Source organism: Panthera pardus, unplaced genomic scaffold (assembly GCF_024362965.1).
Source record: "Panthera pardus isolate Hobbes unplaced genomic scaffold, ASM2436296v1 HiC_scaffold_17, whole genome shotgun sequence".
Lineage (NCBI taxonomy): Eukaryota > Metazoa > Chordata > Mammalia > Carnivora > Felidae > Panthera > Panthera pardus.
Window position 1 is genome coordinate 756443 of NW_026526732.1, and position 26816 is coordinate 783258.

At 48.7% G+C, this 26816-nt stretch overlaps 2 protein-coding genes across 20 annotated transcripts in view; one reads left to right on the forward strand and one right to left on the reverse strand.

Annotated features, from left to right (window-relative positions):
• Positions 1-158: 158 nt before the first annotated feature.
• Positions 159-1424, reverse strand: CUNH6orf120 (chromosome unknown C6orf120 homolog). The gene is made up of 2 exons (XM_019412824.2): positions 1317-1424; positions 159-979 (listed from the first exon to the last, which is right to left on the reverse strand). The coding sequence occupies exon 2, from the start codon at positions 936-938 to the stop codon at positions 384-386; it is 555 nt and encodes a 184-aa protein (XP_019268369.1). The 5' UTR covers positions 939-979; positions 1317-1424; the 3' UTR covers positions 159-383.
• A 49-nt stretch (positions 1425-1473) lies between these two features.
• Positions 1474-26816, forward strand: part of WDR27 (WD repeat domain 27) — a 176729-nt gene continuing 151386 nt past the window's right edge. For 6 of the 19 annotated variants that reach the window (XR_008422807.1, XR_008422806.1, XM_053904259.1 and 3 more), the window contains exons 1-6: positions 1476-1599; positions 12040-12235; positions 18025-18166; positions 22457-22581; positions 24658-24771; positions 25988-26039. Coding sequence is in view for 14 of the 19 variants with exons in the window: in XM_053904259.1 (XP_053760234.1) it covers positions 12047-12235; positions 18025-18166; positions 22457-22581; positions 24658-24771; positions 25988-26039 (622 nt within the window). In the remaining 5 variants the exon portion in view is untranslated. The other 13 variants (XR_008422808.1, XM_053904266.1, XM_053904257.1 and 10 more) reach the window with 6 other exon arrangements.

Here is a 26816-nt window from a genome sequence, read left to right on the forward strand (position 1 = left end):
GGGGTACATTTCGGACGTGTTCAAGGTTTGCACCTCACCTAGAACCGCTAACTGGAGTGAAGGTGCAGCTGCCAACCTGTCCATCTGAGCCGCGCGGCGGCAGGAAAGGTGCTGCATTTTGCCTAAACCTCCTAGTCCCCTGACAAACCGATCAAACCGGAGTTTAAACATTTTATTGTGCGTATTCCTCTTACAGGAACTTTGAGGATTGAAAAAGCAACATCGTTCTTGCCGCTTTCCCTACTTTCGGGGTAAATGAGGTAACGAAATCCTATGGCTTTATGTTTGGAACGTGACCTCCCGGCGGATAAACGGAGCCGGGTTCGGAGGCCCGCAGTCACCGGCACGTCTTATCAGGGTGTCTTCCGAGCACGTCCGAGGGATCAGAAGAGAATCTCAAGTACCAGTTTCAAAACACTAATTAAAACGGTCCAGAGCACAGACTCCTCCTCCGGGGGCGCGTCCTCGGGCGCGGACGCCGGCCGCTGGCTTGGGCCCGTCCCGTCGGCGTAGGCCGCCTCCCCGAACGGGGACAGCTCCACCGTCCGGTCGTAATACACTTTCATCTCGAACTCGCTCTCGTGGTGGGATGGGTGCCCGTACACCCCGATGCCCACGGGCCGCCGGAAGTGCGCGGGGATGGACACCGCGTCCGGGCCGCACGTCACCGACTGCAGGTCGTAGTCGTCGAAGCTCGGGTGCAGCGTGCTGTCGGACACGTACAGGTCCGCGTCCCCCCTCACGCTCCGCATCTGGAGGACGATCTTCCCCTCGTGGTTCAACCTCAGGTAGCTGTAGTTCCCCGCGCCTATGTGCCCCTGCACCACGTGCAGGAGGAGCCACTCCTCGGGAACCTCCTCCTCGTCCGGGGGGCTCCCCGACCACGCGAGCTGCGAGGCCAGCAGAAGCAGCAGAGCGCGCCGCCAGGCGGCTGCCATGCCCGACGCCGGGGGCCGTCACCTGCTAGTCCGCGGACGTCCTGCGGGACCAGAGGGGACACTCAGCGCGCCCGCGCCGCCCAGCGCCAGGCCGCCGCTGGGGGCCCGGGGAGGGGGAAGAAGGGGGGAGGGGGAAGAAGGGGGGAGGGGGAAGAGGGGAGGGAGGAGGGAGGCCGTGCGGGGAGGCGGGGTGGAGGAGAGGGAGAGGAGGTGAGAAGGGAGGCGCGCGGGAGGGTGGAGGAGGGGAGGGACACCGGGGGCGCGGGGCCGAGCGGAGGGGCGGATCGGGGGGAGACGACTCCGCCAGGGGCGGGAAGGGGGGGGGGGGGCCGCGGGCGGCGGCGGGGTGGCGGGCCGGCCTCCGGGCCCTGGACTCACCGCCGCTCCCCGCCGGGTGCCGCGTCCGGAGCATCGGGCCCAGCGCCGGGCCGCCGTGCCGGAGCAGCCGGAAGTGGGGCGGCACCCGGAAGTGAGGCGTGCCCGGAAGCGAAGGTCCTTTGGGCTCTCGCGGGAATGACGAGAGTCTCGTGGCCTCTGAGCCGCGGCGGCTGGTAACCAGGGCGACGGCGGGTGGGGCGGGCCGCCGGCTCCCAGCTCTCTAGGTGCTCGCCGTGCCGGAGCGTCCGCCTCGCGGGCCGTGCGGGGTCCGAGCCGCCCCCAGGTGAGAGCCCGGTGCGGCCGAAGAGACCCTTGTCGGGGCACCTGTTACCTGTCCTGTGCTCGCCGCGACCGAGCGTCCGCCTCGCGGGCTGTGCGCGGGGTCCGGGCGGGCCCCAGGCGAGAGACCCTTGCGCAGCGCTTGCTATCTTTTCTCCGTTCCTCGTAAGAACATGGTACTTTTTCAAATTCTCCTAAAAGAGGCTTCAAAATGTAGTTGTGTTTATTTTCAGGATACTTTGTTAATTTGGAACCTGAGATTAAGGGCAACCTATTGGTCATTTTCGGCTCAGGTCATGTCCTGGTTCATGGGTTCGAGCTCCGTGTCGGCTCTGTGCTGACAGCTCGGAGCCTGGAGCCTGCCTCAGCTTCTGTGTCTCCCTCTCCCTCTCTCTACGCCTCCCCCACTCATGCTCTGTCTGTCTCTGTCTCTCTCAAAAGTAAACATTACAAAAAATTTAAATAACAAAAGGAAAGGAGTTTTATCATTTTTAAAAATTTATTCACTTAGAGAAAGCCTGCGTGCGCACGCATGCAGAAGTGGGAGAGGGACAGAGAGAGAGGGGGGGAGAGAGAATCCCAAGCAGGCTCCACGCTGTCAGTACAGAGCTTGATGCGGGGCTGGAAATGAAGAACCCTGAGATCATGACCTGAGTTGAGGTCAAGAGTCTGATGCTTAACCAAGTGAGCCACCCAGGCGCCCTGGAAATGAAAACCAGTGTGGCAGCGACAGTCAGGAGTCAGCGATTTGTGCTCCCCTAACAAGTGATGCAGGCACAAAAGTGCGCACTGCGCGGTTTGAGAATTGACAGTCTACAGAATCAGCTTCTCCAGTCTGGCTAACAGAAAGAGGGTGTAGTCTTTTTTTCTTTTTTTTCTTTTTTCCTTTTTTTTCTTTTTAATTTTTTAATGCTTATTTTTGAGAGAGAGAGGAGACAGAGAGAGAGACAGAGAGAGAGGACATGAGCACGGGAGGGGCAGAGAGAGAAGGAGACACAGAATCCGAAGCAGACTCCGTGCTCCGAGCTGTCAGCCCAGAGCCCGACGTGGGGCTCAAACTCACCAATCGCGAGATCATGACCTGAGCTGAAGTCGGCCACTCAACCGACTGAGCCACTGGACGCCCCCATTTTTGTTTTTAATTAAAGCAGCTGTATAGAAAGAGTACTATTATCTTTAAATCGTATTTTAGGCGCTTGTGGCTGGCCCGGTTGAGCGGCTGACTCTTGGTTTCGGCTGGGGCGGTGATCTCCCGGTTTGTGAGTGTGAGCCCTGAGCTGGGGTCTGCACTGGTGCCCCGAGTCTGCTTGTGATTCTCTCTCTCCCCGCCCCCCTCCGTCCCTCCCCCCACTCACACCCACTCTCTCTGGATAAATAAACTTAAAAACATTTAGGGAAGGACTGATGGACGCAGAAAAGAGTGTGCATGATCTGGCACCCTTCCCACACCTTTGTAATCAGCCGCTCCGTATTTCAGTAGTTGTGGCCTCAGGGTAGCTGGAGGTCGAACCCCCCTCCCGTGCTGGCTCGATTGGAGAGTCATCAAAGATACTTTGTCATTTTCTCCGACCACCTTACCCTGAGTCTTTCTGAGGTGGCGAGCACTTCAACGGCCTTTAAATGCTTGACCTGTGCCCACCGATGTCCCCAGCTTTTTTGGCTTTCAAGACTCCCATTAGCTATTAGCCTTTACTTACTACAAAATGTTATTCGCCTGGGGTTTGGTGCTGGACCCAGGCCAGCTTAAACTGGGTCCAGGTTTTTAGGTTGGACCCAGTCTGTTACCACCAGCAGTTCCCAGTGTGGGATCCGGGCAGAGTCGGGAGAGAATTTGGGGAGGGATTCCGACCAAGTGGGGAACCGTGGAAATGGAATTAGGTGAGGAGCTCAGCACGGAGAGAGCAGAGCTCAGAACCCGTAGGAGCGCACCCACGGCCCTCGGGAGCCGGGACAGGCACTCACTGTGGCCGCAGGGTACCACGCCTGTGCGTGTCCTCGTCCCGCTGCCGTCAGAGAGCGCTCTACACCCCAGCACGGCTGCCACGTCCGGCACCTAACAGATTCGGCTGAGTAGATTGAAAGACCAGACTGGCTGTTTCATGGTGCTTGAGTCGGGCAGCATCCCATCTCGCAATGGAGAGGAGCGCTGCGGAGCTGGGGGGAAGGGAGGGTGGAAAAGGAAATTATTAGAGAACGCGTTGTTTCCGGCAAGGTCGCCTTCCTCAGGGGAGTGGATGGGGTCTGTGGGGCACATCAAATCTGGTCACTGGAGCTGACCAGGTAATTCCGAGCTGAGTGGTAAGCAGTTACGTTCCTGGGGATGGAGACTGCAGTTAGATTAGGTGTTAAGTCTTGGTCTGCTGATGGGGTTTAGCACACTGACTACGTTTAGGTCCTGCTGTCTTCTTTTTAACAATTCAAATATTTATTGAATACCTAACACGTACGAGGTACTAGGACACGTTTTTTCCCTTTCCCAGAGCTAGACGTTAATCGGTTATATACTCTTACATGTGTGTGTATGTATATACACTTGACCTTTGAACAGCGTGGGGGTTAGGGATGCCCACCCCCCATGCAGTTGAAAATCTGTGTATAACTTTTGACGCCCTGAAAACTTTACTAATAGCCTGCTGTTGAGTAGAAGCCTTACCCACAACATATAAACAGTTGACACACATTTTGTATGTAATCTGAACTACGTACCATATTGTTACAACGAAGTCATTAGAGAAAAGAAAATGTTATTAAGGAAATGATAAGGAAAATACGTTTACAGTGCTGTACTGTATTTACTGAAAAAAAATCTGTGTATAAGTGGACACGTGCAGTTCACACCCGTGTTGTTGAGGGAGGAGCAAATCCGAGGAATGAACGGAGTCACGAGGGGACGATGAACGGCGCTGGAGCTGTGGTGTCGGATGAGCTCCGGGCCCAGGAGTTTGCTCTCCCTCTTCAGAAAGAGGGGCAGCTGTGGGCAGCGGCTGAGCTGCCGTTGTCATCATACCCCTGGTTTGGTCATCCCTTGATTGTGGCCCAGAGGGAGCTCCTTAGGGAACTAAATTCCCCTCAGGCTGCCTAGGGACGAGGCATGGGAACAGGTAAGGATGCCTGGCCTGGGAACAGGTGAGTCTCAAGGAGAACGTGCTGGCTTCCTGTGACCCAGCAGCCAGCACCCTATGGGTAATCGAGCCCAAACAGGGAAGGCGGTGCCCCACATGCAGTGCGTGTTTATTGCAGGAAATTGCAGGAAAATGCCAGGCTGCCCACGTGGCAGCAGTGCAGGTAGAGACCTCCGTCCGGGGTGGGAATTGGTGTTGAGTGAGCGCAGGCGGTCACCCCGCGGGTGTGGGCCGCGTGCTGTCAGCATCCCAGAGCCCTGTGGCCCTGTCGTCATCGCTACCTGCCTGTTTCCCACAGGCGGCCACTCTCCTCCCCAACGTGTGCGTTGAGCTCTTCCAGCCGACGAGCTAAGACCGACCAGACGCTCTCGCGTAGCGGGAGGCTGTGCGGTCACCTAGGGTGCGCATGTGTGCCATCGGGGTGGAGCGGACTGCTGCCGCGAGCGCGCCCCCTTGATCAGGCGCTCTCCGGCGTGGAGGCCCGAGTGCCACCCTGAGGACTCTGCTCTGTGGCCCCTGTTTCTCAGTGCGCGCGCCCAGCAGAGAGAGACCCGGCCCCGGGTCCGTTTTTCTGCGTGGTTCTTCAGCTGACACTCCTCCTCCTGAGGGTTTGGAAGTTCGTCAATACCGTGTCCCTCTCGTAGTCTTTTTGATTTTAGCCATCCTGATGGGTGTACGGTTTTCATTTTTTATTTCGACTGGCATTGCTCTGGTAGTTAGCGAGGATGAGCATCTTTTCCAGTTAATTGGCCATTTGGAGATCTTTCATCCAGTGGCTTTTGCACGTTTTTCTACTGGCTTGTCTGGCTGAAGATCTGTAGGAGTTCTTTGTACGTTCTGGATACGCTTAGCTTGAAGAGTTGCTCATCGTTCCTACTTTGCAGCTTGTCTTTTCGCTCACTGAGTGGTGTCTTCTGAAGAATATAAGTTTTGTATTTGTGGATTTTATTATAATATTTATTATTGTGGACATATTGTATAGAAGTTCATCCTTCTTGAACATCTGAATGTTAACAGGGACTTCAATGCACGTGGCTTTTTTTTCCTCAGTATCTATTCCTCTTCTGGCAGGGGTACTTGAGCCTGCTTCGGTGGCCGCTCTTCCCTGTCCTGGCCACAGGGGTCACGGTCCGTGACACCTCAGGCTGACCGGTCAGCATAGTTTCATCCCTCTGATCACGTGGTAAAGTCAAGGCCAAGAAGTGGCCCAGACCGGCCCGGGCTCACACAGCGTGTACGGGGTCGGATGGGAGAGATGGCCGCTCTTCCCTGTCCTGGCCACAGGGGTCACGGTCCGTGACACCTCAGGCTGACCGGTCAGCATGGTTTCATCCCTCTGATCACGTGGTAAAGTCAAGGCCAAGAAGTGGCCCAGACCGGCCCGGGCTCGCACAGTGTGTACGGGGTCGGATGGGAGAGATGGCCGCTCTTCCCGGTGCACCAGAGCATGGGAGGGCGGCCGTGGGGGCCGCTGGCCACCATGTTGCCAGCAGGTGGCAGCAGAAAGTGGAAACTGGAGCCCACATACAGACACACGCAGCTGCAGGCCGACAGGCCAGGCCGGGCTGGCTCGGGCTGTTGCGTGGCGTCCTGCACAGACCTTCCAGTTAAAGGTCTGTCCCTCCAGAGAGTTCTCTTTCTTCAGGTTGGATTAGACTGAGCTTTCTGTGGTTTACGCTGAAAAGGCTCTCGCCCATGTGCAGAGTGAACTGTCTTAATGTCATCTTTTTAAATGTCAACACTGTGTTCCACTGAATGTAAGGACTGTCGTTGCATTTTATGTTGTAATCAATGCTACTTTGGGAAATGTACGATGATTTACTTGTTCTAAGTTTATGGAATGGAAATTTTTGAATCAAAGAATATGTACCTTTTAAAACATTTTGATACACGTTGCCGAATAGCCAAAGCTCATGTCCATTTATTGTCTTACCAGCAGTGAATGAGAAAAAGTCTGCATTGATGATATTTTATATTGGGCACCGGTATGAATCCTTTTGTGAACTTATTGTTCCTGTTTATTTTTTTAATTACAAAAATACTTTTATTTATGTATTTATTTTTCCATCGTGACACATGTACTCTTTAATCTCCATCCCCTGTCTCCCCCATCCCACCATCCACCTGCCCTCTGGTAACCACCCATTCGTTCTCTGTAGTTAATAGTCTGTTTCTTGCTTTGTCTCTCTTTCTCTCTTTTTTTCCTTTGCTTGTTTGTTTTGTTTCTTAAATTTCACACATGAGTGAAATCATATGGTATTTGTCTTTCTCTGACTTATTTTGCTTAGCATAATACACTCTGGTTCCATCCACATCATTGCAAATGGCAAGATTTTATTCTTTTATGGCGGAGTAATACTCTATTGTGTATATATACACCACATCTTTATCAGTTTATCAATTGATGGACACTTGGGCTCCTTCCATAATTTGGCTATCCCTTTGAATTAGTGTTTTTATATTCTTTGGGTAAATACCTAGTACCCAGTTTGCATTCCCACCAACAGCGCAAGAGGGTTCCTCTTTCTCTGCCTCCTCATCAACACCTGTTGTTTATTGTGCTGTTGATTTTAGCTATTTTGACAGGTGTGAGGTGGTACCTCATTGTGGTTTTGATTTGTGTTTCCCTGGTAATGCGTGATGTTGAGCATCTTTTCATGAGACTGTTAGCCATCTGGATGTCTTCTTTGGAGAGATACCTCTTCGTGTCTTCTGCCCATTTTTTAAAGTGAATTATTTGTTGTTTTGGGTATTGAGTTTATCAATTCTTTATATGTTTTGGATAGATACTAACCCTTTATCAGATATGCCATTTGCAAATATCTTCTCCTATTCCGTAGGCTGTCTTTCAGTTTTGTGATTGTTTTCTTCACTGGGCAGAAGCCTTTTATTTTGATATAGTCCCAATAGCCTATCGTTGCTTTATTTCCCTTGCCTCCAGAGATGTGTCTAGAAAGAAGTTGCTACAGTTGATGTCAAGGAGGTTATTGCCTGTGTTCTCTAGAATTTTTATGCTTTCAGGTCTCATATTTAGGTATTTAATCCACTTTCAGTTTATATTTGTGTATAGTGTAAGAAGGTGGTCCAGTTTCATTATTTTTCACATGGCTGTCCAGTTTTCCCGATACCATTTGTTAAAGAGGTTGTCCTTTTTCCATTGGATAGTCTTTCCTGCTCTATCAAAGATGAGTTGACCATATAGTTTTGCGTCCATTTCTGGGTTTTCTATTCTGTTCTGTTGATCTATGTATCTGTTTTTGTGCCAGTACCATACTGTCCTGATTACTACGGCTTTGTGATGTAACTTGGAAGTCCAGAATGGTGATGCCTCCAGTTTTGTTTTTCTTTCTCAAGATTGTTTTGGCTATTTGGAGTCTTTTGTGTTTACATACAAATTTTAGGATTGTTTGTTCTAGTTCTGTGAAAAATGCTGTTTGATATTTTGATAGGGATTGCATAAATGTATAGATTACTTGGGTAGTATAGACATTTTATTTTATTTTATTTATTTTATTTTATTTTTAATTTTTTTTTAACATTTATTTATTTTTGAGACAGGGAGAGACAGCATGAACGGGGGAGGGTCAGAGAGAGAGGGAGACACAGAATCTGAGACAGGCTCCAGGCTCTGAGCCGTCAGCACAAGCCTGATGCGGGGCTTGAACTCACAGACCGCAAGATCATGACCTGAGCCGAAGTCGGACGCTCAACCGACTGAGCCACCCAGGTGCCCCAGTATAGACATTTTAACAATGTTTGCTCTTTCAGTCCGTGAGCATGGAATGTCTTTCCATTTCTTTGTGTCATCTTGAATATCTTTCTTCAGTGTTTTATTTATAGTTTTCAGAGGACAGGTCTTTCACCTCTTCAGTTAAGTTTATTCCTAGATATCCTAATTGTTTTTGGTGCAATTATAAGTGGAATTGTTTTCTTAATTTCTCTTTCTCCTGCTTTCATGTAGAGGAATGCAACAGATCTTGTACATTAGTTTTGTGTCCTGTGACTTTAATGAATTCATTTATCTGTCCTACTAGTTTCTTGGGGGAGACTTTAGGGTTTTCTGTATATAGTATCGTGTCCTCTGCAAATAGTGAGCATTCTACTTCTTCCTTACCAGTTTGGATGCCTTTTATTTCTTTTTCTTGTCCGCTGCTGTGGCCACAACTTCTAGTACTATGTTGAATAACAGTGATGAGAGTGGGCATCCTTATCTTATTCCTGACCTTAGGGGAACAGCTGTCAGTTTTCCCCCGCTGAGTATAATGTTTGCTGTAAGGTTTTCATATGATGCCTTTTATTGCTCCTCTGTAGTTTGTATTCTTTTTCTATTGCGGTTTTATTTCTGTATAATAGCTCTCAAATATTAAGGATGTTAATTCTTTCCTTTTATTTTTACAGATTTATCACTAGTTTTTTGTTTTTGAATTTTCGATAGTATTTTATAATGGGCAATCTGTCTGAAATTTAATTGTTTTTGTTATTATTTCCCAAATGGTTATGTAGTTGTCCCTGAACAAATAAAATGATTTGTTTCATGTAGCTGAAGGTAACATTCTTTCATCCTTTATTCCAGTTAAGCTCCAGTTCCGTCCAGGGGTTCCTGCCTCAGCAGGGATTTCCAGCAGCCTGTGGGGTGGAAAGTTAGGATGGCCGGCAGCCCAAGGCCAAGGGGACTGCAGCTCTGTCCAAGGAAAGGCCAGCAGGAGCACACGCATCCTCTAGTGACTCTCAAGGCAGCACAGATAGAATGAGTGGGTTCCGGGGTGGCCGAGCCCTTCTGAGAGGCTGTCCGGGGGCTACTCCAAGCCCGGTCACCAGGAGGTGGAGTGGGCGTTGTTACAGACGCCAAGCCATTTAGAGCAGCAGTGAGTGACTGAGCCGGCATCTCCCGAGCAAATCTGTTTGACCGTGAACCCACGCTGCTCCCTGCACAGATTGCCGCTGCTGCTTTCTTAGGTCAGTGGAGCTGTGAAGTCACCTGTGGCCCCTGCTCTGTGTGTGCCATGGCAGAGGTGCCACCAATGTGGCAGAATGTGTCAGAAATGTGAGTTCCCACTGTGGCAATGCCACTAGTGAGTTTCATCTAACCCTTACTAACCCTCTGATTTTTTCACCTGTAAGATGGGAAAAAACATTTAACAACTTTAAATCTCTATTGTAAGTATCAAATGATATCACGTATTTATTGATATACCCAAATCTGCATGTTAATATGTAGAAAAATGATTTTTAAACTGTACATTGGTGTACAGATGGCTATGATTTGCTCTAATGGTGCTGAATGTTATAGGGATTACGGAAGAGATCAAGACCGTTCTTGGTTTATAAAAGTTTATGTTGAAGAAATAAGATGGGATTTAATCACAGTCTTATTTGGTAGACTCTTTGGTAGAATGGGTAGATTCTTTTCTGTTAAAAAAAAATTTTTTTTTCATGTGTATTTATTTTTGAGAGAGACAGAGACAGAATGTGAGTGGGTTAGGGGCAGAGAGAGAGGGAGAGAGACACACAGAATCCCAAGCAGGCCTCAGGCTCCGAGCTGTCAGCACAGAGCCTGACGTGGGGCTCGAACCCACAGACCGCGAGATCCTGACCTGAGCCGAAGTCGGACGCACAACCGACTGAGCCCCCCAGGGGCCCCTCTTTTTTGTTTTTTTAAAAATTTTATGTCTTTAATTCTCATGAAAATGTAAATATTTTACTCGAAGTAGTGCTTCTTTCTCTTAAAAGTGTTTTTTATTCAAGTGTAACTGACATACGTTGCCAGATTAGTTTCGGGTGTGCAATAGAGTGATTCGGCACTTCTGTACTTTTCTCAGTGCTCGTCCCAAGTGTGCTCTTGATCCTCTGCCTGTCACACGTCGCCCACCCACCTCCCCTCTGGTGACCAGTGGTTTCTTCACTGTATTTAGGAGTCTGTTTTTTCGGTCTGTTTTTTCCTTTGTTTTGTTTCTCAAATTCCGCAGATGAGTGAGATCATACGGTATTTGTCTTTCCCACACTGACTTATCTTACTTAGTATTGTGCTCTCTGGGTCCACCCGTGTCATTGCACGTGGCAAGATCTCATTCTCTTTTTAATGGCTGAGTAATAGTCCTGTGTGTGTGTGTGTGTGTCTGTCTCCCACATCTTCTTTATCCAGTCAGTGGGTGAATTCTTAAGATTTTGAAACATTTGTAATGTTTAATATATTCTTTCATCTGTTTCTTAAGATTTCTTTATGCTTTGGGGAAGCAGTGGAAGGAGCTACATGGTAATTTGACTTCATCCACTTGGGACACTTTCTTTCCTGACCAGCTATATGCCGGCCACTGTGCTAGGGACTGGGTGCTTCAAAATGATAAAACCCAAAAAGCAAATTGTGGTAACTTTGAAACATTTTGCTATTTTTTTATATGAAACTGCCTGCTGTGTCTTGGCAATTGCAAGAATAATAAATAAAGTTTATGAATTGGGGAAGAACGTGCATTAATATATTCAAAATGTTTTTATTTTTTCCAAATACTGCACAATTTTCAAGCCTTTAAAAATCACCTCTTATTTGTTATAAGAAAGAACGTTCGTTATATGGGAGATCATGGAGTGTGAGTCCTCTGACTGTACTTTGAGAACTTTGTCACTTATACTTCCCCCCTAGCCTGGTATCTTGGCCTTATACATGGTAGAATAAGGGTTTCTAGTCAGGTCCTGGAAACACCCGTGCGTCTGAGCCAGCATCACACAGCAGGAGGACTGCCGCCCAGGGGCCTGACCCCAGCCCTGCATTCTGCCTCTGCAGGGGTGACCTGGTCAGCGTTGTGAAACGGTTGAATAGATCCAAGGTGGGCAGTAGGAGATATAGATTCATATTACACTTCACCACCAATTTGCTTGGAAAATTTGGAAAACGATTTAGTATCTCAGTTATCGGTAACAGTAATCAGTCTCAGTGGTAACTTTCTGAATCCTCCTCAGTGCTAGCGCTGGGCCCACGTGTTGCAGACCACGCTGTCCCAGACCGCCTCTGTGAGGTGTGGTTCTGTCCATCTCCGGCGGTGGAAGCAGATTCCGCAAGGCTGAGCGAGGACTGTCGAGTAGGAAGAGGGGGACTTGCATCAAGGTCTGTTTAATCTGGAAGCCCCGGGGAGGAGTGAGCTGTTGTGTGTACAGAACCTTCGGGACTTTGAGTAATCCCTTCTTTTTCCTGGGGGTGTGGTGTGGGAGGTGAGTAAGCGGGTGTGGCATGCTGTGTGTGTGATCACACTCATCATGGTGAGTAGACAGACTGTCGTCTGTGTAACGCATCAACCCCTCTGTTGTCTTCTGCGTCCCTGCGTTTTCAGATTGAGGATGGAAGAGCCACAGGGGTTTTTCTCCACTGGTGACGGCTGCGTCGGTGACACGGTCACAGAAAGGTGCCTGGTCGAATCTAAGGAGCCCGTGTCCCATGTTCAGCTTGCTTGTGGCCTGTGGTTCTGCGCTTTCCCTTTAGATGGGAACGAACTTTGCGTGTGGAGCACCAAGGACCCTTCTTACCAGGTACCTAAAAAGTTTTGTGTGTTGTTTGATGAGTCCAGGGACTTGAAGAGCCTCGCGGTCACCTGTCCGTCCCTCTGATGCTGTTTGGGTGATGCTACCTTCCGCGGACTCAGCCACCAGCCAGGGGAGGAGAATGTCAACAAAACAAAACTGCTGTGTTCATTTTTGAGTTTTAGAAAGTACACTGCCTAGAATCACTTTATTAAAGAAATTTTTTCTTTAATAAGAATATAAGCAAGAAAAGGTTCATCTTAATCAAGATAAGGTGAATTTTTCTGGATTTTAGATATAGCATATTTAAGGAAGTTTGTTACGTTTATTGCAGAATATTTCACATCAAACTGACAGCTTTAAAGACATGAGTTTTCATTCAAAGATTACTCCATGACTAGTGTAATTATCTCAGTGCTCTTAAAAGCAAGTTTCGTTGTACAAAATGCAAAAGTAAATTCTATCAGCATTTTTGGTATTGGGATAATCCTTATCTTCATTTTGGGCTTCTGGGCTTGGAGGCCGATGATTACCGCACATGCCTCAGTGCTGTGTCTGCCTGAGAAGCCCCTCTAACTTGCCACCTTACTGGCACTCACTTTACTACGAGTAGAAGTCGTTCATCATCATTGAAGAGAAATCTATAGTTTGATTTTTTCCTATTGAGTTATGAGAGGTTTTTCTGTGTTTCTTCAACACAACTTATGCTGATGAATTGGGCCTACGTTCTGATGTCCAGCTTGATATTTCTCACTTTTTCAGTGAGGTGTGAAAGACTCAGAGAAACGTGTCCCGGATATTGCGTGCCATCGTTGCGATTGTAACAAGGTGAACACCACTGGGTAGCTACCATCCAGGCTCCTCTCAGCCTGTGCTCCCTTCTCTCCTCCCTCAACTCCTGGTGCCACATGCTGGTTTTGCTCCTGTTGGAACTCTGTGTGAGTGGGGTCGTGCATCATGCCGGACTCCTTGATTCACTGTTAGGTTCGTGGGACCCGTCCTCGTTTTCATCACTGCGTAGTATTCCACTGCATGGATAGACCACACTTAATCCTTTCCCTTATTGGTGGAGATCTGTTTCGTTTCCATGTTTCAACTGCTACAAGCATGTTTGTATATGTTTTTTGGTACACTCGTGTGTACAGTTGCCGAGGCGCATTGAATGTGTACATTTAGTTTAGTAGATAATGCCGAGATTCCCAGAGTGTTGTACCAGCCTGCACTCCGTCAAAGGGTGTGTAAGAGTTCTAGTGGATTCACATCCTCGCCTGTACTTGGTCTTTTTACTTTTAGGCCTTTTGGTGAGGGTCAGGGTACTTATTTGTAATTTGCAATTCTTTGATGATTAAAGTATTGGCCATATGGACTTTCTCTCTTGTGACATGTGTTCAGTTTCATGCTATTTTTCTGGTGGATTATCTGTCATTTTCCTATTGACCTGAAGGAGTTCTTTATGTATTCTAAATAAAAACTTCACATTAGTTTGCGTTTTGTAGAGTTTTATGCCAGTGGAATCAGACAGTGCATACTCTTTATGTCTGGCATCTTTCACTTAGAATGACTATTTTGGAAGTTACCTGCTTCGTCGCATGTATCAGTGGTTCATCCGTTTTCAGTATTGAGAACATTTCCCTTGTGTGAATGTACTATAATTTATTATTCATTCTCCTGGTGGTGGGCGTTTAGGATATTGTCAGTTTTGAGTATTACAGATAAAATGCTGTGAATATTTGCCCATCTCTGTTTGTAAATGTCAGGTCACATTGCTTGATCGTGTTCTTTGCATCTTCTACTCATGACCTCTGGTTCTGTCACTTGTTAAGAGAGGCGTATTGGAGTCTGTGGCTAGACGTAGCTTGTCTGTTTTCCTTCCGTCAGTTTTGCTCCGTGTATTTTGGAGCTCTGTCATTAAGCACATGTATGTTTAGTATCTTTATAGTCTCTTGGTGAATTGACACTCTTAATGTTATGAAGTGACATTTCTTTATCCCTGGTAATATTTCTTGTTCTGAAAATTTGGCTACACTTTTTCTTTTTAGGGGCTACTTTTTACCTTTTTTTTTTTTTTAAGGACTTTATTGTTTTTTCAAAAGCAGTTTTAGATTGACAGCAAAATTGAGGGGATGGTACAGAGATTTCCTATATACCCCCTGTGTCAACCCCACCAAACACAACCTCCCCCACTATCAGCACCCTGCACCAGAGTCATGCATTTGTTGCAACTGATGAACCTACATTGACACATCATCATCACCCAGAGTCCACCATTTACCTTAGGGGTCAGTCTTGGTGTTGTACATTCTATAGATTTGGGCAGATATATAATGATGTCTGTCCACCATTTAATATCTGTCTTCTTATTCTCTGGGTGTTGTCTTTGATGGAGCAGAAATTTTTAATTTTAATGAAGTCCAGCCTGTCAGTTCTTTCTTTCATGGATCATGCCTTTGGTGGCTTATCTGAAAAGTCATCACCAAATTTAAGTCATCTAGATTTTCTCCTGTGTTATTTTTTAGGAGTTTGCAGTTTTCTCTATTGTATTGCCTTTGTTCCTTAGTCAGAATTCAGTTGACTGTATTTCTGGCTCTCTCTTCTCTGCCATTGATCTATTTTTCCTTTCTTGTGCCAATACCACTGCTCTTGATTAGAGTAGCTTCATAGTAAGTCTCACAGTCAGATAGTGTCAGTCCTCCAATTCTGTTGTTCTTCTTCATTATCATGAGACTATCCTGGTTCTTTGCCTCTATGTAAACTTGAAAATCAGTTTGTTGATTTTGATTGGGTTGCATTAAATCTGTAGATCAAGTTGGGAAGAACTGACATGTTGATAATATTGAGTCTTTCTATCCATGAACATGGAATATCTCTCCATTCATTTACTTTTTTGGTTTCTTTCAACAGAGTTTTATTTTTTCTCATAGAGAACTTACACAGTTTTGCTAGATTTGTCCCTCAGCATTTCGTTTGTTTGGGTGCTAATGTAAATGGTATTGTGTTTTTAATTTCAAATTTTACTTATTTATTGCTGGTATATAGGAAACCAGTGGAATTTTGTGTATTAACTTTGTATCCTACAAGCTTGCTATAATTCTTAGTTTCAGATTTTTTTAATTTTTTTTTAATTTTTTTTTTTTTTGCCAATTCTTTGGATTTTCTACATAGGTGAGCATATCATCCATGAACAAAGTTTTATTTCTTTTTTCTCGGTTGCTATACCTTTAAACTTCCTTTTCTATTGTTATTGCATTAGCTAAGACCCCCAGTATAATGTTGAAAAGGAGTGGTGAAGGGGACCTACTTGTCTTGTTTCTAATCTTGGTGGGGAAGCTTATAGTTTCTCACCATTTAATACATTAGCTTTTGTTATGTTGTGGATACTCTGTACCAAGTTGAGGAAGTTCCCGTCTATTCCTACTATACTGATAGTTTTTATGATGAATTGCTATTGGATTTTGTCAAATGCTTTTTCTACATTTTTGATATTTTCATGTGATTTTTTTTCTTTAGCCTGTTGATGTGATGGATTAATTATTTTCAAATGTTGAACCAGCCTTGCATATTTGGAATAAATTTCCAAATCTCACTTGGTCATGGTATATAATTTTTTATACATTATTTGGTTTGATTTGCTAATATTTTGAATATTTGTTGAGTTTTGGATCTATGTTCATGAAATATATTGATTTTTAATTTTCTTTTCTTGTGATGTCTTTGTCTGGTTTTGGAATTAGGGTAATGCTGGCCTGATAGAATGAGTAAGGAAGTATTTACTTTGTTTCCTCTGAAAATAGTGTTTTCTGTTTTCTTTCTTCAGTCTCCTGAAAGAGATTTTGGAGAATTAGTAAAATTTCTTCCTTAAATATTGGGTAGAATTCACCAGTGGATCCATCTTGGTCTGGTGCTTTCTGTTTTGGAAGGTTATTAACTACTGATTGTTTATATCTCTATTTAACCTTTTGAACATATGGAATAGAATTAGGACTGCTTTGATGTCCTTATCTAGTAATTCTGCAATCTGGATTGGTTCTGGTTTTGTTTCAAGGCCATCTGGAGGATTTGTCAGTAGGTGTTTTCCATGGGTATGTATTTCTCTTGGTTTTTGACTGAATGATCTTGACTCCTTGAGTACCTGATTCTTTTTGATCGACTGCTAGACAGTCTGTATTAAAAAAAATGCACAGCTGGTTTGAGGCTCTGGATGACCTTAACTTCTTGCAGAGATAATTTATGTTTGCTTCTGATGGCTGGCTGGGTGAGGAGGGCACTGGCAATTTCCAGTCGCTCTAAGCCAGTCGGGGATTATGAGAACTTGGAGGTGGGCTTGGGAGCACTCTTCTATGGCCCGTTCACCTCTCCTCCTTGGACCTGGTCCTTTGGGTCACTACTCTAGCCCTGGGCGTTTGGCAACATGCCCTTCCCTCCCACTGCAGTGGGCTGTATTCTTTTTTTAAAGCAGTGTTTTAAAATGTGGTGTTTTAAGGAAAAAAATGCACGGAGTCCTCACCTTAAGGCTGTTAACTCTGTTCTCAGAGGTACTTTGCAGGCAGTGGAATTCTTTGCCCTTCTCCCAATAAGATAATTCTGTTTGTACCTGAAAATGATGCATTTAATTACGCCACGTTTGTGCTTCTAGTCCCGTGAGTATCTCAGCTTTCAATGGCCTCTACCGGAATCGTCAGAAGGCTGCGTTTTGGTAGAAGTCTTCACGGGTGAATGGCCTCCTGTGCTGGATCCCTTCTCTCAGTTTCCTTCTTCTCTGGTCTTAATTCTTTGTTGCTTTCATTGCTCTCTGGTGCCTTATCTTGCTCATCCAGATGTTTTTTTGCAAATTTTGCCAGTTTTTCTTGTCGTTCTCATCAGGAGGTTGGTACAGATGAACTGGCCTGCCATGAGCAGGTCCTCCTGTTTGCGTGATGGCCCTCACGTCAAAGCACCTACTGTGTGCTGGCTGTCAGCTCGAAAGGAGCTCCCTTAGCACAGCCCAGACAACCTCTGATCTTTCCTGATTCCATGCCATCTTCCTTATGCCCCCATTCCCCTAGGAATTCAGCCCGAACACTGATTACCTTTGCTCTTGTCCCTTTTCTATCTCGCGATGCCCGTTGGTCACAGAGTCTTTGGTTCATTGTCTGCCCCCGTCTCCATCCCTGTCACCCTAGTTCAGGCCTTTACTGTGCTGTCTTTGGAGTGTCTGGTCTCACTGTGTCCCCAGTATCGTCCCTCTTCCATCCTTGCAGCAGTGTTACAAGTCTGGTCACAGATTCCCCTGCTTGCACGTTTCTGCCGGCTTCCGGTTTCCTCATGCTTGCTCAGAACTGTGAACACGCTCGTCACGGTGTTGCACTTGCCCAGGCTTTCTGTGGCCCCATCGCCTTTCTCGCTTGTACCAGCAGCCTCGTAAATGTGCCTCGTCTCCCAGCGACCGGAACGCTCCCCTCCTCTTGCGGATCCTTCTCATTTCCTCAGCGTCCAGCACAGCAGGACCTCTGTGGCACACTGCAGGGACGCGACACACATTTGCTTAATTCATGACTGATGAGGAAGTGGAAGAGTGAGGTGACCTGTATCATTTTACTAGTGCGTGTGATCCACGATGTTGAGTAATGGTAAGATGGTTCACCTGACAGTAATTTAATAGTGCATTAACAGGAATTTTAATGAGTGAATGTATGAAAGAAATATATTTGAAAAATTCAAGCCATTTGGTTTCTTAGGTTTGAGGTTATGCCATTATGTTCCTTTATTCTTTAAGTGTTCTCTATAGTTGATGATATTTCTCTTCTTGTTAACTTTGTTAGCCTCTAATCCTAAGAGGACACCGTCAGCCGATCACTGCTGTGACATTTGGAAATACAGTGAGTCCACTTCTCATCTGTTCCGCATCACAGGATTATGTTATGTTGTGGAGTCTGGATGAGTGCAGACAGAAAGTGCTTCTAGGTAAATGAACCCTTAAAATACATTTAAAAAAGTATAAAAGGGAGTGACTCACCCTTAAATAGACTTGGTAACATACGGGGGCTTGGGAGCATTTTTGACTCCTTTAACCTTGAAACTGGGTGTCCAAGCTGGATGTTCTGTGTGGGAAGCTTACCAGGCATTCACATGTGCTGACTTTTGCCGTGTGTGGATCTGATATGATAGGCTCATTAGTTTTAATCTTACGTATTTCCTTATTTTGATATCTGTGATTTTTTTGGACCTCTGAAAACAGGTAGGCAACTGAAGTGTTCTTTCCTTACAGAGACCGTGAGGGGAGGGAAACATATTTCAAATAGGCAAGTAACTGGTTGTCGGTTGTGGGGAGTGCAGCAGAGAAAGGCAAGGTGTCGACAGAGGACGTGGGCAGGACACGTCCACGTGGTGTCATCTCTGGGGAGGTGACTTTTGAGCTGGGGGATGAGGAGGAGCTGGACGCAAGCGAGGGCCGGTGCCGGACTGTGGCCCCGTGCCACGTGGGAGCGGCGTTGCCGGCAGAGCCGGCCGTGTGCGCGCGGGCCCGCCCTCTGTGTGCGGAACCTGACCTGTCTGAAGAGCTGAGAGGGAGCCCACGGGGTGGGAGCATGGGGACATTCGAGCTTGAGCAAATGAAGTTGAGAAGTTAGGTGAGGACCACGGTAAGGAGTGTGAACGTTATGTGATTAGTGACACTGAGAATCCGTAGGACTACTCCAAACAGGCGTCAGGGGACCTGAGGCGACCGTGTACATGATAGCAGTATATGTCCGTGTGTATAAAACGCAGGTAATAGAATGGAAGACCTCACTTCATTTAACTTGTAGCGTGAGCGCAATATCAGTGTATCACCACAGCACACACACACGTACTTCTGTGATACACACGCACGTGGTACAGACGTAGCCACACACACATACACATAAATAGTATATACACGTGCTCATACATACGCAGTACACGAACATACATAGTGCACGCAAGCACAGCGCATGCATGAATGTACATATGCATGGCACACCCACATAGAGCACGCACACGTATATAAACGTGGCATGCACATGCACGATACACATCGTACACAAAGCACATACACGTATAGCATACACACATGCACATGTAACATACATGCACGTGCAAATAGTACATACACACCTGCACATATACACACGTAGTATTTGTACGCACATATAGCACATATATACACACCCACACATAGTGCACATATTCGATATTTATGTAGTACCCACACATGTACATACATATATGGCAACGCACATGTAAACCTACACACATACACCTACACAGATAGTCCACACATACATATGCATGCACACACATAGTACATAATGCATGCATATGTGTAGATACAATAGTACATGCATGCAGGGATGTGCATACAGGCATGCATGTATACGTATAGTGCACATATATACACTTATAACATACGTATACATGCACACAGAGTATATGCAGACATACACAAATATGTAGTGCATATACATTGATGCACGCAGTGCATGCTACACACTACATGCATACGTGAGCACATATGCATATGTGCACGCACATGCATACACACAGTACATAGACATGCATACACATATGTAGATAGACACATGTGCATATAGTACACACATAGAGCACATGCACACACATGTACATATGTATACAGCACACACGAGTATACATGTACACAGAACATGTACACGTGTGCACAGCACATGCATAAGTATATAACCCATGTACATTTGTGTGTATGCATACACGTGTGCATACCACACATGTGAATATAGCAATAGCAACACACATGTGCCTACGTGTATAGCACGTGCACACACACGTGCATCACCACACAACACGCACACATGTACCTGTGTGTATAGCGCACACACGTGTAGTAAGCACACACCACACATGTACCTTTGTGTGCAGCACATGCTCACACATGCATGTAAGCATACAGCACACACATGTACCTGTGTATGTAAGCACACAGCACGTATACACATGTACACGTGTATCTACCATGTGCATACATGTACATAAGTATACACACGTGTACCTGTGTGTATAGCACATGCACGCATGTACATAAACAGAACGTTCACATACATGTACATGTTGTATAGCACGTGTACACACGTGAGCGTGTGTACACAGGGCACGCACACACATCTGTACAGTGAACCCCAGGTTAGTGATTTGTTCCCCGTACGGGTCTTTGTCAATAAGTAGCCTTCCGTGTCGGAAGGGCTGTGTCCCAAGGTTTATTTTTAAGTCGCCCTGCAGACCTCCTGTACGTTTTGACACACGTGGTCCACTGCATGGACAGGGGGTCGAAGCTGGGCCCTGCACGCTCACTCGGAGCTCAGCCTGGTGGGTGTGCCTGGGCTGCTCTTGTGTCTTCAGCTGCGGCAGTGGGACTGGAACGGGTTCGTTCTGCCCTCGCTGCAGGGATGGGGGGGCGGTTCTCAGAAGCCGCAGGCCGCTGCCTGTGCCCCCGTGGCCTGGACCGTGCAACGCAGCCAGGCTTGGTTTCTGCGCCCGTGGAGAAGGCATGCTCACTTACAGTACCTTCGTGTCCAAGAGCGATTTGTGTTTGCACTTGGACTTAGGAAACGGCACACGGCCTGGGACCTTGGAGTGCTCCGTCATTGGTCACTTGTCCTCAGTCTCCTTTGCTGGCTCCTTGCCACTCTCCCACCTCTTAACGTTGGCACAGGGGCTTTACCTGTTGCCCCTCAAAAATCACTTCCTTGATGACAGCCAGGCTCTGACAGCTGCCACCTGTGCTCTCGCCGAGGCCTCGGTCCCGACTGCGGCCTCGGGTGTGAACTGCCCTGGACGCGCCCACGTGCGCAGCTGGTAGCTCTGAAGCTTACCTGTCCTGACCACCTTTCCCGCACCTGCCTCCCATAGCCTTCCCTGCGGCCGCTCCGGTCAGAAGTCATGGCATTGTGTCCTGTCTTCCTTCCTCGCCTCCACGTCCTTCCAACCCACGGCTTCCGTCTGCTCTCCCTTCAGAACACGTGCAAAGCGTGGACGCTTCTCACACCTGCCTTCACCGTGCCCCGTGGGTTCACTCACTGGCGCATTGTGCTGGCGCTTCCCGCTCCCCCCGTTCTGTCCCAGTCCTGTCCCAGGGCTCTGCTCTCAACTCCACAGCCAGGGCTCCCTGCGAAATTGGAGTCTGAATGCGTCACACCGCTGCCCAAAGCTCTCCAGGGCCTTCCCGACAAAGCTACGGGACCCCTACCTCTACCCCCAGCTTCAGGGAACGGTCCAGGCACGGTGGCCTGCCCCCGGGGCCATCTCAGGATCCCTGCTGATTCTGCCACATCCAATTCTCCGTTGCCGTGGGCCCTTCTGACCACCACCCTGGACCCCAGTCCCCTTTGGTGCTTTGCTTTTTCTTACGGTGTTCACTTCCTTCTAGCACTGTGTGTAATTCATTGACATATTTTGGTTATTGGTGTCTAAGTGCCCCCACCTCCTACCCCAGGGTAAGCTTTCCACGAAGGCGGGACTTGGTTTTGTTTGTTGGTCTATCCCAAGTGCCTGTAGAGATGCCAGGGGTGGCATCGGTGCCTGCTAGATACTTGTGGAGCGGACCCATGGGATTAGCCTGGCCGGACTAGAACTCCCACGTGGTGTGTGCACGGCTCCCTTTCTGGAGGCTCGGGGTCTTGCTGTTGACATGACCTTGCTGGACAGCAAGCAGCCTCAGTCCCATGGCCCAGCCCTGGTGCTGCCGAGTCCTCGCTGCCCGGTGCTGGCTTGGCCGAGGGGCCCTGCTTGAAGCCGCGGGCTGGCTTGTGTCGTTGCCTTGGCCCCACAGGCCTGCCCGGAGACGTCCTCGTGGCGTGGGCGGGTCTCGGAGGCTCGGATGGGCGCCCTGTGCCTTTGCCTGTCTGGAGCGAGCCCGGGCAGCTCGCGTGGCCAAGCCTGGAGCAGGTGTGGTCACGGAGGGAGGGACGAACCGGGACCGTGGGCCATTCTGTGTGACCCCCGCACGTTCGCACGTGCAGCCTTCGCAGAGCCCTGTTATCTGCAAAGGCACAGAGTCATCTTCCGACGGACGGTTCCTGCGTTCCGCATACTTCCAGAAGGACTGTTTGCACTTGATGCTTTTAGTACCGTCGAGGAGCTAACGTCGCGTCAGAGTCCTTGTTACTCCGCATCACGTAGAGAGAGAGGGCTGCGTGGTCGGTGATTCCCTGTGGCTCGTGGGCTACTCTGACGGCCTGACACTAACAGTGAAACTCCCTCTAGGGTTGACTCCTCGAGGGCTCGTCCTGGGCACCCTTCTGGGGAAGGCGCTGTATTTGAGGCTGAGCCCGGACGACCGAGCAGCTGCGGTGTGTGCCGGGAATAAAATCTTTATGCTGGATACCGAGGTGGGTGCCGCGTCTGCCGGCGGGGCCTCCCTGGGGCCCTGCCCGCCTCTCATCGACAGTATTTTCACGTGGGCGTATTTTCGTCAGGAGGTTAGGGAAAGCGAGGGAAAACACGTGTTTGTCTTGCGCTGGGAAAAAGCCCCCTGAACCAGCTACTGCTGTTTCAGGCCAGTTAGGAAACCTGTGCACGGAATCCGGCTATCAGGGTGCTGAGTGAGGGCGCTCGGTCCGACCTCGTTTCTCTCATTTCCTCCTCCTCTGCGGACCTCTCAAAGCCCTCACAGAGTGCCGCTTTCGTTGGTCTCTTTTACAAAACTTGCTTTCTTCGGGAGCTGGATGTTTCTCACTTATCTCTTCACTGGGATGGGTGTAAGGGACCGTGTCTCCCCTTCCTCTTGGTGACTTCAAGTCTCGCATCTGATTCTGAAATGGGAACCCTGGAGGGTCAGCCAGGTGTAAGAGAGCAGGGGTGGGGCGGGGGGGGGGGGGTCGAAGGAGGCCTCTTGTTTCCTCAGGGTTAGTCTGCCAGAGACTTTGGGGACAGATCATCCAAGGCCTGGTGTTGTGTCTTGGTTGCCCTTTGCCAAATGAGTGCAGTTAACAAAGCTCTTAGCCTATGAAGAATGTTTTTGCCACATCCACTTAAAAAACGCTAGGTTATGGAGAACGTTAGGCATGAAATCTTACTCGAGGATCAGCTGATGGCGGGCTTTCTGTGTGCTAGGCAGTTTGGGGCCCAGAGTGTCCATTTCTGCGTTCAAGTGATTTTTGGCCAAATTGTGAAATTGAGGCTCCCACAAAGGGCTAGTGTTGTCGGTGAAGTCACAGGTGAGGGGACGTGTCCTAGGGTTCAGAATGGCTTTGGGGGTTGTTCGGTGACGCGGGGCTCACCGCCCCTGTGGGACGAGCCAGGAGGGCAGAGAGCCCTGTCCGTCCCGGAAGCAGAGATGCGGGACCGGAGTCAGGTGTCAACCCCGCGGGCGAGCAGGGAGGTGGCGCGTGTTGGCTCCACCGGCCGGCCCACGCTGCCCTCTCCCTTCCTTAGCGGCCCGTACGAGGTGAGTGCGGGCTGCCCACGAACCTGGGGTGTGGTAGCACCGTTCCCCGAGCACTAGGGAGGGCCCGGTTTGTGAGACTTGCTCTGAGAGACTTTAAACGAGTGCGAGCACTTAAACTAACGTAAGCCACGACCATAAGTACTGAGAGGAAACGGGGTGTTCTTTGGGACAGTGTCGTGTTACGGACGTTGGAGGCAGCAGGAATGCGTATGTCCTCCCGTCCAGTCTGGAAGTGAGCCTGTTCTTGTGCACATCGCTACCTCGCCTTTTGTTTTGGCCCGTCTGGTGACGAGAGGCAGAAGTGGCCGTGCCGCACAGGGGTCTCTGGTCGCTCTGGGAACGTCTTCTCGGTGTAAGTGCTTGCTTGTTGGTCAAGTCGCTGTGTGGATACGGCTGCGTGTGTGCTCCCCGCATGTGTGTGCGGGGACATGACCTTGTCTGACCGGATGCTGTAGGGGTTGAAGAGCAGCCCTGACCCCAGGTGCCCGGAGTCCCAGGTGAACAGCACCGGCACCCCTCGGCCGTGCTATGTGATTCCTGCTTGTGACGCTGTCTTCTGGGGCTGCCTGGTTGTAACAGGCTTCAGGGGCTTAGGAGGAAGGCTAGCTTGGTGGTAGCATGAACACGCTGTCCTGTTATCTCAAGACGCCGTCCCCACCCCTGCAGGGCTGTTCTGGGAAGTCCTGGCACCGGAGGGTGGCTTCAGGGCAGCCCACGGTGTAGATGGGAAGGTGCGAGAGCCCAGCCTTCCTGCTGCCTGGCTCTGTTCTGGATCGGCCCCAGTTAGCCTTGTCTCTAAACTTGCCGTGCACATGGCCCCGGGAGGCCTCTGCTTCCTTCCCTCTCAGCTCAGCCATCTGAGTTTGAACTTGTAGGTTTATATACAAGCACTTTTCACATTTGGAAAAGGGAATTGTGTAGACTTTAACAGAAACCATTTTCTGTGAGATGTATGTAACTTCTTAACAAGAGTTACCAGAACATTCAGTTACTGATCTTCCTTCACAAACTCTCCCAGAGCCGGTCTACACTAGCTGTGCTGGAGGGTCACCGGGGCCCCGTGACTGCAGCTGAGTTCTGTCCGTGGCAAACACATATCATCATTTCAGTGTCTGAAGACAGAAGCTTTAAGGTAAGGGCATGGGCACCGGGATACTTCAGATGCTTTCTAGAAGGACTTTCTGGTTTGTGGTCCCTGCACATACATTCTTGTGTCGGCCAGGAGTGTCCCAACGTCCCCAGCTGGGCTTGGGTTACCTGCGGGCCCCTCCTCCTCAAATCCAGGGCCTTCGGGAGCTAGAACATCAAATTTACTTCCATGTTACTTCCTAAGGGCCCAGAGCAGAAGAAGCATCTTCCGGTAGCAGAGGATTCAGTCAGAACTAAACTGAGGTTGAGAAGGAAAGAACTTAAAAAAATTTTTTTTAACGTTTTATTTATTTTTGAGACAGAGACAGAGCATGGACAGGGGAGGGGCAGAGAGAGAGGGAGACATGGAATCCGAAACAGGCTCCAGGCTCCGAGCTGTCAGCACAGAGCCCGATGCGGGGCTCGAACCCACGGACCGCGAGATCATGACCTGAGCCGAAGTCGGCTGCCCAACCGACTGAGCCACCCAGGCGCCCCAAGAAGGAAAGAACTTAAAATGCCAGCTAAGCTCCCATCAGGCTCCGAGCCGGCCGGTATTAGGTCTGTTATCTTATTGACCAAGTGAGGACTTCTCCATGGTGACTGGAAGAAAAGTTGAGGGTAATCTATGCACATCTGCAGAGTGACAGAGGAGAGAGACGGAAAATACTTCTGTTGTCTTCTGGAAGTTTCTGCCCCGTAGAATTGGCCTCACGGGTGCTGTTTCCCGTGCTGTGAGCAGGCCGGCTGGGCTCAGCCCCAGTCCTTCCAGCTGCTGGTGATGAATGAGCGGTGCTGTGCCTCACTTTTCCTGTCTTTAAGATGGACATGAGGGTGCCCATTGTCTCACGGGGGCTCGGAGAATGGGAGCTGATGTTTGGAGAGCACTGGAGGGTGCCCGAAAAAATAAACGTGTACTTTTAGTCAGGGTACCAATTGCTGTGGCCTTCACACCTCTTCTTGGCAACGTCTCCAGCCTCGTCTTGGGTCTTCCCAAACCCACAGATTGTTATTTCTGGAAATGCTAGCTTTCCCCCTGTGATTCTGACACCTTTCATGGTGTTGCTACGGTTTTGTTGTTTATGTGCCTGTTTTATTACTATTCTCTCCTTTAGGTAACCATTCACGTGAATTAATTTGTAATTGAGCAGAAGCATTAGTCCACGCTGTGTTAAATGGCAGAATTGGACCTCCTCTAAAAAACAAGTGTCTTTCCAAAGGTCTGGGACCATCACGCGGGATCACCACTGTACAGCTCAGCAGTGCTAACAGGTGACCGGACCTGCGGACGGATGTTCTGTCGGCGGGCCGCGTGCCGCTCTGTAGGCTGGACGCGCCCCATCCAGGGTCTCCGTGCCCCTCACGAGCAGCTGTGTCGCACCCGTCTACACAGCGTTAGGATTCACTTCACAGGCACATTTCCCGAAGTTTTTAACTTAAAATTGAGCATTTGTGTGCTTTCTGGAAGCGTCATCCATGAGGCCTCTGCAGGAGGCATCTGCCCCACGGGCCGGGCGTGTGGTCGGGCAGAGTTTGCACGGTCCTGCGCTGCAGGCCATCCTGTGCCCTCCTCACACTGTCTGTGCACCGGTGGGTCCCCGGCATGCGTCGGCAGGTCCCTGCAGAGCGTGCCGTCCTGGCCTGCGGTGCCCTCTGCCTCCCTCCGCCTCCAGGGCTGCTGTCCCAGCACCCTGAGCGTCTCCTACTTCACATGGGGGAAGGGGCAGAGAACTAACAGAAGACGGTCCCTTTCTTGGGATGAGTCCTGTGAAAACAGCTTAACCAACGTGCAGGTGCCTTGTGATCTGGTGCAGTTTCTGCTATATTTACCAAAGGATTCAGCATTCTTCCCGGTGCCACTCATCCGTGTGTGGAACAGAATGTTTTAACAACTTGAATACGTTTGTCAATCACAGGGACAAAGCACATTTCTTAGAATTATGTTGGAATTCTTTTCCTGAAATTAATTATGTGGAATTATTTGACTGTCAAGAAAATAATTACAAACTTGATTTTGCATATTGTTTATAGTTTATGTAGGGCATACAA

Coding starts and splice junctions, on each gene's coding strand:
- CUNH6orf120 (XM_019412824.2), bottom strand. CDS start 938: ATGGCAGCCGCCTGGCGGCGCGCTCTGCTGCTTCTGCTGGCCTCGCAG.